Raw genomic sequence first — 14,287 nt, forward strand, 5'->3', positions numbered from 1 at the left:
TTATTATTAGTATCGTTATTATCATTAGGCCTTCCTCCTGCCACATAATGATGTTATTGAGTTTGTCTTTGTTGTCTTTTTTCATGACTGGGTGCACAGCTTACCACTTCCTGGAGAAGTTCTATTACGAGAGGTTCCACTCGCCACACACTAAATAGTAATGCAGGGATGTCAAACTCAGGGCCGGGGGGCACACACACACACACACACACACACACACACACACACACACACGCACGCACGCACGCACGCACGCACGCACGCACGCACGCACGCACGCACACGCACGCACACACACACACACACACACACACACACACACACATACACACACACACACACACACATTAATGTATTTGAATGACTTGAACAACAGACTGTGAAGGCACATTTGAACTACAATATCTGCTGGGATTGAGTGTTTAAGATGTAAGCGTTTGAGTATTGTAAGCATGTGCGCACATGCACAATTTCAGTAATTTTTGAATAATGAGTTCGGCTCGCAACTTCGTTCCAGATTTAGATTTTGGCCGACTGTGAATTTGAGTTTGACACCCCCGCCCTAATGTAATGTACTTAGTTATATTTTTATGCTGCATGTTTTAATTGTTGCAATATGAATTTGGGGAGAAACAAGTCAAACAGGCAGACAACAGCCACCTTGTGGACACAGGAGGGAATTACAATTAAGAAACGTGTCATGGACCATGGGCGGACAAAGGCTCTTAAAGAGATGTGTGACTGTGAGGCGCATCTAAAAAATGCGCTAACTCTCCTTGGCCTGAGTACATTGAGCACATTTTAGGCTATTTACGATGTCCTTGTTTGTAATTCACTTTGGATGAAAGTGTCTCCTTAATGTAATGCACATTTTCATGGTTGGATTACTGGGTTTAGAATAGCTGTGTATACAGATGTGTGCATGGATGAGAAGATAAATGGGGTTCTTAAGATAGCTGAATGTATTAATTGTATGCCTTACTGTCATTCTTTGCTGTTCCATACTGTCCAAATATTTTCATAAACACAGCAAATTTCAATCATGTTTGTCATTCCATTAATAATGCTTTAAAAATTAAAATGATGTATATTTTCCAAAATAATACAGTATTACAATGGTCTCTGATTGCCATCTCATTCTGTAAAAGCCATTTTTGATTAAAGCAAAAACTTCATTCTAACAGAAGACACTTATCCCCCAATTCTGGCCTGTCAATGGCTATCAGTCTGAAGGGTTTAGCATGAGGTCATGTAGAGGGAGGACTTTGCAGGGGGAGGGCTATATAGTATGCAGGTGTGGGTTGGACAGAAACTTTCAGGGCTGAGTTCTCTGTTTTTTACTTTTACAAGTGAGCCTATTAATATGGCCACAACTTATTCAAATATTACCAGATTCCCATGTGTGAGACAAGAGGGACCAAAAGCCAGGGCAAAAACCACAGAGCCAATGGACCCAGTGTTGCTGATGGCGTGAGGGTAGCAGAGGAGGATGGTCCACTGGTAGAGAACGAGCCCCAACGCGAGCACAAAGACCCAGTCCTCACCACGCCAAACAGAGCCAAACACAGAGATCAAGACAGCTGCCAGAAGGAGCAAGATCAAGTGGCCAAAGTCTAGTGAAGCAGAGGCATGGTGCACACTGGACACACACTTGATCAATATCCTTGAGGAGTCACTGCATGGAGGGGCAGAGGCCAAGCTCAATCTGATTGGGGACATCATATACCAGACCTGCAAGACAGGTTTGGTGAGATTGTGCCCAGACAGAAGACCATCTAAAGGTAGAGGGGAAGGAGAGAAAAGGAAATCCTCCAACTGGTTCAAAGGTGACGGCAACTGCAAGAACTGGAGAAAGGCAACACAGGCAGAGAAGGAAGGCTTGAAAGCCTTGTGGGAGGAGATCAGGAAGAGGCTAGCCTTGATACGCAGAACTGAGCGCATCTGGAAACGCAGCAAACGGAAGCAAAAAGAGCGAGACTGCCTCTTCAAGGACCACTTCAAGCATGCCAGACACCTGCTGGAGGAGAAGAAGACTGGCAAGCTCGAAACCACCAGGGAGCAGTTGGAACAGCATGTCAGAAAGCAGTATAGCGATCCACAAAGGAGCGTCCCCTTAGGAACACCAGGATACGCACCGCGACCTGCACAACCAACAGCTGAATTCAACATCATGCCTCCCAAGCTCAGCGAGGTCAGGCAAGTTGTGGAGAAGGCAAGGTCTTCCTCCGCACCAGGCCCCAACGGAGTCCCCTACAAGCTCTACAAGAACTGCCCCAAGGTACTGGAGCTGCTATGGTACTTAATGAGAACCATTTGGAAAAAACGACTCACTCCATCTGAGTGGCAAAGAGCGGTAGCAGTGTCCATCCCAAAGGAAGCAAACTCCACAGAGATTGGCCAATTCCGTAACATCGCCCTCCTCAACGTAGAAGGAAAGATCTTCTTCTCAGTGCTAGCCAGAAGGATGACCAACTACCTGCTCCAAAACAACTACATCGACACCAATTGCCAGAAGGCAGGAGTGCCAGGTTTCCCAGGATGTGTTGAGCACTTCACAATGATCAGGGATCAGATCCAGAGAGCTAAGTGGGACAAGACAGATTTGCACGTCATCTGGCTTGACCTGGCGAACGCATATGGATCAGTCCCACACCAGCTGATCACTTACGCCATGGAGTTCTTCCACATGCCCACTTGCGTTAGGGACATGATAGCATGCTATTTTAAGACTTCACCATGGGGTGGTAGCGGCTTGAAGTCGGAATAGCGATGGGGTGTGCCATTTATCCGATACTCTTTGTCGCAGCATTTGAGATCATTCTCATCGGTGCTAGGCAAATGGCAGGAGAAATCAAACTGCCAACTGGCCAGAGGCTTCCCCCGCTAAGGAGCTACATGGATGACGTCACCACCCTTCTTAAGACAGCGCCATGTACATCAAAGCTTCTGAAGAGGATTGATGAGCTGATGTCATGGGCAAGAATGAAGATCAAGCCCTCCAAGTCCCGTAGCCTGTCACTCAGGAGAGGAGTCAGGAATGACAGCACCACCCTTGTCATCGGAGGATAAAAGATCCCACTACTTGCAGAGCAACCCATCAAAAGCCTGGGGAGGCAGTACACTGCTGAGCTTTCCGATAAGAAGATGGGGAAAGCTGTCATGAAGCAGCTCTCAGATGGCCTGGCGAGGATCGACCAAAGTCATCTCCCGGGGAAGTACAAGGTCTGGTGCTACCAATTCACTCTCTACCAGAGAGTAATGTGGCCCCTTGAGCGAGATCCCCTCATCGACTGTGAGTAAGATGGATGGGAAAGCCAACTCATTCATCCGAAAGTGGTTGGGGCTGCCACGGTGCCTCTTTGACACTGGCCTGTTCGGGAGAAACATGCTCCAGCTACCATCGAAATCTCTGCAGCAGGGCTACAGGCAAGAAAAGACCAGGTTGGTGCTCGAGCTTCTGGAGTCCACAGACGAGTCAGTGCGGAAAGCCAATGCCAGGGTCCTAACTGGCCGCAAGTGGAATGCCCAGACAGTAGCCGACCAAGCTGTCAGTCGGTTGCAACACAAGGAAATCGTGGGAAGAGTTCAGGTAGGAAGAGCAGGCCTAGGATGGGGAGATGCACCATGCTTCTGGTCCAAGGCCCACCGCAAGGAAAGGAAGGAGATGGTGGTGGCGGAGGTGACAAGGATGTAGGAAGACCGCTACAAGATCAAGGCTGTGTCTTAGGGTCGGCAAGGAAGCTGGACAACCTGGGAGGGAATCTCAAACAGAAACATCAGTTGGTCAGACATATGGAAGATCCCACAGGTAAGACTCAGCATCCTTATCCGCTCAACGTATGACACGCTTCCCTGTCCTCGGAACCCCAGCCAGTGGTTCGGAAAGGAGGAATGTTGTGCACTCTGCAGTGCTCCCAGGGCAAGCCTCCAGCACATCTTGTCAGGCTGCAAAATCGCGCTCTCTCAGGGCCGCTACAGATGGCGCCATGACCAGGTCCTGAGAAAGCTAGCCGAGGTGCTGGAGGAGTGCAGACAGAGTAGCAGAATACCATCGCCTGCAGAGGACTCTACCATCTTTATTGCGGAAGGAGGAATTGGAAGCATCAGGCAAAAAGAAACAACAAGGCCCTTCATTCCCGGCCAGGAGTGGAGCATGAAGGTTGAGTTGGATAGAAAGCTTCACTTTAACACAAAGATCACCACCACATCTCTCCAGCCAGACATAGTGGCTTGGTCTGCAAAGGCAAGAGAGGTAGCTCTCACAGAGCTCACTGTACAAAGCGGATTCCAAAAAAGTTGGGACACTTTGTATTATGTGAATAAAATCAAAATGCTGGCATTTTCAAAACATCTAATATGTTAATAAGGTAGAGCATTATGTACAGACAACATATCAGTTGTTAAAGTCGAGCAGAATTATTGTTTTGAGGTAATTATGTGATCATTTCAAATTTCACCCTTGCAACAAATCCCAAAAAAGTTGGGACAGGGCCAATAAAATGCTTTTTATATTGGATAAGACTAAACACAACACAAGGGATGAGACTGAACAGTTAAATACTTTCACTGTTGGCAAAATTTTATTCAAAAATTAGATATTTTGATATGCGAGACATGATTTCAGCAGCTCAACTGATAGGTGTGTTCTTCAACTTGTTTACCTTTTTGTTATGCTTATTATGTGGCATATCCTGACTGCAAGAAAACAATTTTGTGACCTGTTAACTCCTATGATGGAACCACACTGTTGGAACATAGTAGAGATTGACATTTGCCGCCATTATGGGGCAATATCTAAAGGCGGTGCTCCAAAATATAATGCCTTGGTAGCTATGTTTGCTGTTTAAAGTCTGTATGTATCATTCAACATTAATTCTAATGCTCTACATGAGGAAGAAGACCCTAACCAAGTCACCTCTGCACCCCTTTACCATCATATATGCTGTCTTTCAGATTGACCACCAAATCAAGTTGAAGTATTCATTTTCTATATAACCTGGAGGGTGCATGACTCTATAATTTTCAAAAAGGATTCAATATTTTCCATTCTGTAATCAGAGGACAGTTTCACATGTCTACTAGGTCCATAGAATGAGCCTTTCTGCACACAACACAGTTTAATGTCTGCATCATGTGCATTAATCAAGTGTTGTGTTTATGGTCATTTTTTCGAGAGCTGTCATTGTTGGAGTGTCATAGTTTGCTTATTTACCACGAGTATGTCATGATCTCATAACTCGTGCAATGATACACAGAACTCTATATTACGGAAATAGGCCTTATATACCTGCAATTTTGATAATTCAATCTTTCTGTGTAATAGATAAGTAATTAGTATAATAAAATCTTCGCTGCTGAGTGCCACAGCCTCTATGTGATGGTATTCTATTTGTGCATTGATGTTGGCAGTCAATATAGTTCCTTTTAAAATATTCTCCCTTGTGTAATTTTTAGAATTATCCAACTACTACAACATGTTTTGGCCCTGTCCCAACTTTTTTGAGATTTGTTGCATGGGTCAAATTTTAAATGATCACATAATTACCTCAAAACAATAATTCTGCTCGACTTTAACAACTGATATGTTGTCTGTACATAATGCTCTACCTTATTAACATATTAGATGTTTTGAAAATGCCAGCATTTTGATTTTATTCACAAAATACAAAGTGTCCCAACTTTTTTGGAATCCGCTTGTACCATCGGAGGAAGGGATTGAGGCAGCCTTTGAACGGAAAAAGGCTAAGTACGCCGAACTGGCTGCGGAATGCCGGGAGGCGGGCGGGAAGACCTCCATATATCCAGTCGAAGTTGGATGCCGAGGCTTTATGGGGCTGTCGACCATACGCCTTCTGAAGGATGTGGGGGTCACTGGAGGAAGGCTAAAGAAGGCAACAAAGGAGCTGCCAGAGGAGGCAGAAAAAGGTAGCTTTTGGCTCTGGCTGCGGAGGAAGTACAGGAGCTGGGGGAATAACAACTGACCCCCAGAAAACAGCCACAGGGATAACATCTATCAGCTGCAGGGGGTGACAGGGAGATGTCCCTGTCACTGCCCCGCCACCGGAGACGTTTTAGGATTAAAGGGGCGAAACGTTGATGAACGGTGGTTCCCGACTGTTGACCCTGCAGCTAACCCATGGGCACCGGAGGAGGTGCGACAGGCAGCAATGCCCAGCAGGATGTAACACCTTCCTGTACAAATCCTGTGAGGTATCATTGTAAAGCTTAGAATCTATACTATCGGAATATATAACTAACTCAATATGCTCCAGGGCCTACTTGAGAGTGGTTTTTCCAAGGTCGGTCACATATTTTCTAGTATTGTCCATGTACAGTCATTTCTGCAGCTAAAAATGGCTATTTCTAGAAATTCAAAATGGTGAACCATGGAGAAGATCCCCCTTTTCATGTATGAAAAGTGCAATTTTTCCAGTCATAATGAGTTCTTAGAATTTGATGTTGTTGGTAAGTATTCATGAAAAAGGTAACATTAGTGAATGGGCAGCATGATTTCTGGAAATAAACAACTAAAAAATCTCACACAGTGTCCCTTTAAGGTTTGGGTGCGTGCGTGTGTACCAGGGCTTGACATTAACTTTTACACATGCTGGCCACTGTGGCTAGTGGTTTTCCCGAGTCATTAGCCATCCAGCTATTGTACTAGCCACAAATTAGATTTTTTGTTTTATCAGGACACTGTACATCTACCTTTAGAAGATGTGGTGCTTAAAGCAAGAAGATGAGTACATGGTTTTCCACATGGAAATAAAACAAATAGAAACTGAGTAACTGAGCTTTTTCTTGATCTTTAAGTCAAACAATTGATACACAAGGGGCAAAGAGCAGAATATACGCTATTCTGATATGTACCATAGGATAAGCTACCTGCCAAATTGGCCAGTGACTGAAAGTGTTACCAGCCACAGCTAAGTTTTACCAGCATTTGACCGGTTTTCAGGTGCCAGTGTCAAGCCCTGGTGTGTACAGTATACTGTAATATGCTTACACATTCTATCCTGGACATTCTGTATTCCAAGGAAACCCTGACACCTGCTGGACAGGTTGAGACAAGAAGTGTGTGTGTGTCTGTGTCTGTGTCTGTGTGTGTGTGTGTGTGTGTGTGTGTGTGTGTGTGTGTGTGTGAGAGAGAGAGAGAGAGAGAGAGAGAGAGAGAGAGAGAGAGAGAGAGAGAGAGAGAGAGAGAGAGAGAGAGAATTATGCCCCACCCACTCCTTTTGTCTTAGAAAAACAATGTTTGCCCCACCTCAGCGCAACAATAAATCTTGGGCTAAACTATGCTACCTGTGTCACAGTGCTGTTAATAGGTCTTCTGTGCAATTCCAGTGCATCCAAAACTCTTCAAATGACAAAGGTGCAAAAATTACACACCATAAAGGGGTTGCTGTTGTTGTTTTTGTTGTTGTTGTTGTTGGTGGTGGTGGTGGTTGGTCGTGTTAGAGGGATAAAAGATGTGGATCGCTGTTGTGGATCGCTATTGTGGAGGTGGATCGCTGTTGTGGCTCCATAGAGGTAGAAAATAACACTAGAGAGGACCCCGCCCCCCTTTTACGGCAATCTGTAGCGGCCATTATCTGTAGGTAGATCAGAGAAATGGAAATCAACGGAGAACGAGGCTCACCTCTGTCAAAAATGGCTTAATCATGTGAAAATGTCCATCAACACACTATACAAGGACAATAGTTGAAGTGTGTTGCTAACTATGTTCATAAAATATATTATTTGATTTTTAAATGTATTTTATCGACTCATATGATTTCAGTAGATATGTAGCCTGACATTTCAAATCTGGTCTTTGATTAAAGTGTTACTTTATATTTACACAGTTTTAGTTAATTTCTTGACAGGGGTGGGCGTGTTCTCCATTGACTTGCATTGCCTGAAAGTACCTACACTACCTACGGAAGTTGGGAAGCTCCAGCTGCCATTTCCCAGTGCTGTCGCAAATTGCTGTGTCCTCTCTAGTGTTATTTTCTACCTCTATGTGTGGCTCTGGCAAGTTATGGCACCTCTCTTAGCATAACATGATTGTACAGGTAGCTGTTAATACCTGCTGGGCATTGCTGCCTGTCGCACCTCCTCTGGTGCCCATGGGTCAGCGAGAGAAAATAAGACTTGTGACACAAACATCTTTACTATATCAATTAAGTTTATTTATTTAATAAGGGACAGCATATATTACCAACATTTTAAACAAAAAAGCTAAATACACAAAATTATAGCCATGAGGCTAATTTCCATCTTTTGTCCCTTGACAGGTTTGATGTTCCTTAAAAACAAGGTTAAAACAAAACTAAAAATACACAGTTATAATACACATAAAAATTATAAAAATTGTAAAATTATAGATTCAAAGATGTTTAACACATTTTAAAAATAAAATATATATACAATTAACAGGCAAACATAGGAAATACACATTCATAAACTACTTGATGAATACACAGGAGGTGCCTTCCTCAACCACCTTCGGTTGCTATAGCCTTACGCCAGAAGCAGATGTCATGAGGTGGTGTCCAGCCTTCTCTGGGTGTTTCAGCCCTGAACCACAACACCCGCTCCAGCTGGTGGGCCCACAGTGAGTGACCAGCTCACTGCCCATCTGCTCCTGGCGTACAGTTTTCCTACTCTCTCTTACACCAATAATATGTACGTTCCATACATTTGATAAGCATAAAAACATAAAAATAAATACAGAAAACCTGACAGTTGAGGCAGATCACCGTCACATTGATCACAAGGTGCAAGGAACACACATCATGCAGTCATACAGTATAATTCTGATGGTGTGACCATCAACGATTTGGGGTGAGAACTGAACACTATACCAATGTACCAGGCTCATTGGTGTGACAGTCAGAGGGCACACATAATCCTAAGCATGGTCACACCTTGATGGCCAACATGATCACACCATTGCAGTCATCTTCAAGTGCCTGGAGTAATGGTAGGCCTACTTTTTTGTAAAGATAATAATAATAAAAATAATAATAATAATAATAATAATAATAATTTGTAATAATAATATTATTAATATTATCCTACATGCTGTGTAGATTAGCCTCTAATATACAGTATACTGTAAATGTTAGAAGATAAAACACTGCGTAATTCCGTTCAGGGTTTTTACCCTGCTCATCCTTCCAAATATTGGCATCTAACTTCTGCCTCTCAAACGTGTGTTTTTTTGTTATGATGAAGGACCCGTTGTTGGGGATGCGAACATTCTCGGCGATGGTCTTTGCACATTCACCACTGGCACTGCTGCTCTCTAAGAAGACGCTGACGTAAAAGGGTCCTCTTTTTGAAAGTCTCTCGTATGTCTTTGCTGGAACACATAAGTAGGGGTCGCAAGAGTTGGGTCTGAAAAGAACTTTTTTGTCTTGCCATGGCCACCATGTGTCTGAGCTGGTGACCAATATGGTCTCAATGATCTCTTCACTGAAGTACACCCTCACTGGCCTTTCTGTGGCGTTGGCTACATGGGTGGTACCAATGAAGTTGCTGTCATCTTCCTCTTCCTTCTTTTCCTCTTTTTTGTTATCCCCCTCCAGGGCATCATCAGGTCTGTTGACATGGAAACCCTAAGAATTAATTTCCTGTGACAGGTATGACATTATTACATTACATTACATTACATTACATTAAACTTAGCTGACGCATTTTAACCAAAGCGACTTGCCGTTATTTGCCAGCTATTGGTTACAGTCCCTGCAATGAGGGATTAGGTGCCTTGCTCAAGGGCACTTCAGCCATGAGTTCAGCCATGTGGTTTTTGTCCACAATGAGCACCAGGGCTTACTCTGACTTGCTCTTGCCTTTCCCACATTCATAGCTTATCCACGTTTGCCAAAGTTAATTTGGGAGTACATTATCAAAACTCATGCCTGCTCTAATACAAGAATGACAAGGTAGCCTACAGCGTTCAATTCGTCCAGTGGCGATAATGATTGGGTGACAGGTTTACTCACAGTCTTAATGATATCGGTTTTGTTCCAAAGGAGCTGCTGGCATGATTTACAGATTTACTTAGCTAACTTGAGGTGTATTTGGATAAATTCTGACAAATTCTGTGTCAGTTTCATAGCCTACAGACCCGTACAGCAAAAATGCGGTCGCTAGGGGCGTCTAGATTTCTAGGCTATCAGTTTCACGGGAGCGTACCTATGTTCCCACGCCCCATTGGCCCCACGGCCCACTGGTCCCACAGCCCATTGGTCCCACAGCCCATTGGTCCCACGTCACTAATACTTTTTTTCATTATTTAGGCCCATTGGTCCCACAGTCCATTGTTCCCACAGCCCATTGGTCCCACATTGATTTTTTATTTGAATTTTTTGGCCCATTGGTCCCACAGGACTCACTAGTTCGATGCCCTTTCGGTACTTACCGCTTACGTCATAGGACCCTAAACCTAACCCTAACCCTAACCTTAATCCTAAACCTAACCCTAAACCTAACCCTAAACCTAACACTAACCTTAAATCGCTTGTTTGAAATGTTTGATTACCATGTGAAGTACAGAGAGGGCGTCAAACTAGTGGGTCCCTTGGTCCCACAGCCCATTGAACTGTTTGTGATGTGGGACCAATGGACTGTGGGACCAATGGACTGTGGGACCAACGGACCTAAAATTAAATTAAAAAATCTTAGTGATGTGGGACCAATGGGCTGTGGGACCAATGGGCTGTGGGACCATTGGGCCTAATTTTGAAAAAACGCAAAAGTCTTAGCAATGTGGGACCAATGGGCTGTGGGACCAATGGGCCGTGGGAACATTGGGCTGACCCCACTCTGACAGACTTTGCCAAAATTCTGTGCCCCTGGACACAGATTTTTTTTTCTGTGAATGACTCACGGAAGTGCTTTCTATATTCCCACAACACTGTGTTAAATCTATTATTAGAAAAAAGATGCCAAACTCTAAAACTAAATAAAAGAATACTAGAGCAATTTAAGTTGTGTCTTGACCAAAACAATCTCTAATCAGTAAAGTTTACCGCACACTTTTTTGCTCGTTTAGTCTGAGCGAGTACATGTTTCGCCTCGTCGCCTCGCCTGTGCGTCATGTGCATCCCTGTGATTTTAAGACCACCTCCCTAGCCATTAGACATTAGCCATTACAATGTAGGACATACTTAGTACGGCATTAGGATACGTATACGTATGAAAGTAGGCCTATGTATTATGTTACTTGTGTATTACTCATTGGTGGAAAAAAGTGTTAAGTTGTGAGTTGAGGTTTAACGTGTTAAAAGTCTTTTCTCATATTTTAGTTCTACAAATTACGAGTGACAAGCTCACCTCAACGTCTGCCAAGTGGATGCAGCAGACACATCTTGTGAGCTCTTCCCTGGTGGGTAAAGGATGCTCATGATATGCCTCGTCATCTCCATGCTGCCTTCTCTGCCTCCATAATGTTGGTTCATGAGACGCTCCACATCAGTGACGTCTGCCTTCTCAAGTTTGCGCCATGGAATCGGTGTGAAGCCCTCCAGGATGGGTTTACTGAGGCATGATTTGAACCTTTTAAAGTCTGATTCCGACAACCCATCCAGAATGTTGTATATGACTGTATGGTCATCCATGTTTTCTGCCATTAACGATGCGAAAATAAAGTCGTCGTCATCATCATCAGCCTTACATTATAATCATTGTTAACTTTGTTAAATTAACTTTAAAGCAACATAATAGTAATGTATTAACTTAGGAAGAGTTCAGAAATCAATATTTGGTGGAACAAGCCTGATTTGTAGTCACAGCTTTCATACGTTTTGGTATGCATGCCATTACTCCTTTACATTGTTCTTGGATGACTTTATTCCAGGCCTGGTGCACAAATTCGAGTTGCTGAGCTTGGGTTGATGGCTTGTGACCATCCAGCTTCCTCTTGATCACATTCCAAAGGTTTTCAAGGGGGTTCAGGTCTGGAGTTTGGGCTGACCATGTCAGGGTATTGATCTGGTGGCCATTCATCCACAGCTTTATTGGTAAGCTGAGTGGCTGGAGCATTGTCGTTCTCTAAAGAATTGTCCTCGGCGTTCAGGGGCATTGTCAGAACAGAAGGAATCATGTTTTGGCCTTGTATGTGACTTCAGAGACACGTTGTTTGCAACAATGAATCTGACAGAATTTCAGCCTTGCTGAAGCACCCTCAGATAATTTTTATGCCACATTTCACAGCAGGTGCAAGATACTGTGGTTCATAGACCTCTCCCAGCCTGATCTCCAAAATTCCATGCTCCTGGACACGGAATTGATTTCCGTGATGGGCACAAGGAAGTGCTATCTATATTCCCACAGCACTGTGTTAAGTCTATCATTAGAAAATACATACCAAATGCTAATCTGTATTAAAATAATGCTATAGCAATTTAAGTTGTGCCTTGACCAAAACATACCTAACCTTAATCTGTCATTAAAGACTTTTTTATTTTTGAGAAATACCTTTTCCAGTGGGTTGATAGGCTATCAAATTCATATAATGAATGAAAGAATACTAGTTGTGCCCATACAAAACAATCCATAACCCTAACCTGTCAGTAAGAAATGTTTTTTTGAGAAAAAAATATTTTAAATTAGAAAAATCCTGAGAAAACACAAGACTGTGGTAACATAGAGCTGTGGGAGTATAGAGAGAGCACTTCTGTGTGTCCATCACGGAAAACAATTTCGTGTCTAGGAGCACGAAATTCTGGATATCATGTCCTGTGTATAGCTAACCATTAGATGACCAGGTATTGGATTAGATGTGAAAATTGGTCAAGGATTGGTGATGATCTGGGGGTGCTTCAGAAAGGCTAAAATCAGATTCATCTTTGCAAATGGCGCGTCTCTGAACCCACATACAAAGTTACCTTGGGCCAAAACTTGTTTCCTAATGTTCTGACAACGCTCCGGAACACTGAGGACTGATTTTTAGAGAAGGACAATGTTCCAGTCACTCAGCTTGGCCAATCAAGGTGTGGATGGAGGACCACCAGATCAATAACCTGACATGGTCAGCCCAAACTCCAGGCCCGAACCCCCTTGAAAACCTCTGGAATGTGATCAAGAGGAAGCTGGATGGTCATAAGACATCAAACCAAGCTCAGCAACTTGAATTCTTGCACCGGTCCTGGAATAAAGTCATTCAAGAACAATGTGAAAGACTAATGGAACGCATACCAAAATGCATGAAAGCTTTGACTACAAATCAGGCTTATTCCATCAAACATTGATTTCTGAACTCTTCCCAAGTTAATACATTACTATTATGTTGTTTAAGTTAGTATCAACTTGTTTTCTACATTGTATCTTAAGTGTTATTTTGACCATTTTAGATTTTCTGCAAATAAATTATCTAAATGACAATATTTTCTTCTGAATTTTTGAGAAAATGTTGACGGTAGTTTATACCGATCTGGGGTCCGTTTCTCGATTCTTGTCGTTGCTAACCGTCTTAAGACCGTCATACCATTCCCTTGGATTTAGTGGTGAGCGTCGCTGTCAAGAGAGAGTTGAGTCGCTCTTACGAAGGACGTTGCTACCGTCGTTAGCAAAGACGCTTTCAAGATACGGATCCCTGGAGACAACACAAACAGACAAGTACGTATTACTCTGGCAGGCCATGCAAGTAACCCTTTTTAGTCTGATGATGTGTATACGTTGTTTGACCTTTGGCGCCTGAAGTGACATACGCTGCATTCAGGCTCTTGAGATTTGAGGGGTTTTTTTTATTAAAAATGTGGACATATTAAAGCTTAATGAACACATTCTAATGTGAGGGTCCTAGCTTACTTTATGTTTTATGAACTTTTGAGAGAGATTTAGGTTATTGATGAGACGTTTAGGTTTTAATAGGCAGAGGGAACCTTTTCCAAATAGGGGCTTAGGCATCCAGAATGTGTTTTTTGCTGGTGACTTGGGCTAAAATGGGTTAAGGAATTTGCAAAGTATGAGGTTGCACTAATTTAGATGACTCAATATTGTGGCAGGCCTACGTACATTTGTGCATATAAACCAATATATAACATAATGCATAAAATCAATAGTCTACATAGCGTAACAATTTTATTTAGGCTACCAGTCAAATTCCCAGATATAATTCATTGAACCCATTGATGCTGGATGTTGCATTGCGAAACACTAGCTCTGGCGTTTTGAGTTGCATGACGCAACATTCAGGCTCATCAGATTTGAGACAGTTTTATTAAAAATGTTGGTATGTTAGAGATGAATGAACACATTCTAATGCAAGATGAGGGTCTAAATGTGTTTAAATGCAACT

The 14,287-nt window shown here is 43.1% G+C and overlaps 1 protein-coding gene across 1 annotated transcript; it reads right to left on the minus strand.

The window, feature by feature from the left end:
* Window positions 1-4,196: 4,196 nt before the first annotated feature.
* On the minus strand, window positions 4,197-13,473 carry LOC134453874 (uncharacterized). The gene is made up of 5 exons (XM_063204623.1): window positions 13,417-13,473; window positions 11,323-11,611; window positions 9,123-9,585; window positions 5,751-5,882; window positions 4,197-4,235 (listed from the first exon to the last, which is right to left on the minus strand). Exons 2-5 carry the CDS (start codon window positions 11,604-11,606, stop codon window positions 4,197-4,199), a joined length of 918 nt encoding a protein of 305 aa, XP_063060693.1. The 5' UTR covers window positions 11,607-11,611; window positions 13,417-13,473.
* Window positions 13,474-14,287: the final 814 nt, after the last annotated feature.

This window comes from Engraulis encrasicolus, chromosome 8 (assembly GCF_034702125.1).
Source record: "Engraulis encrasicolus isolate BLACKSEA-1 chromosome 8, IST_EnEncr_1.0, whole genome shotgun sequence".
Taxonomy (NCBI): domain Eukaryota; kingdom Metazoa; phylum Chordata; class Actinopteri; order Clupeiformes; family Engraulidae; genus Engraulis; species Engraulis encrasicolus.

What these genes read in the sequence shown, in the direction of transcription:
- LOC134453874 (XM_063204623.1), bottom strand. Translation starts at nt 11,606, where the DNA reads ATGGATGACCATACAGTCATATACAACATTCTGGATGGGTTGTCGGAA. An exon ending in ACCCTGAACGGAATTACGCA is followed by an intron (nt 5,883 to 9,122) that starts GTGTTTTATCTT and finishes TGCCTTCTTTAG; the next exon opens with CCTTCCTCCAGTGACCCCCA. An exon ending in CATTCCGCAGCCAGTTCGGC is followed by an intron (nt 4,236 to 5,750) that starts GTACTTAGCCTT and finishes TTGCCTTTGCAG; the next exon opens with ACCAAGCCACTATGTCTGGC.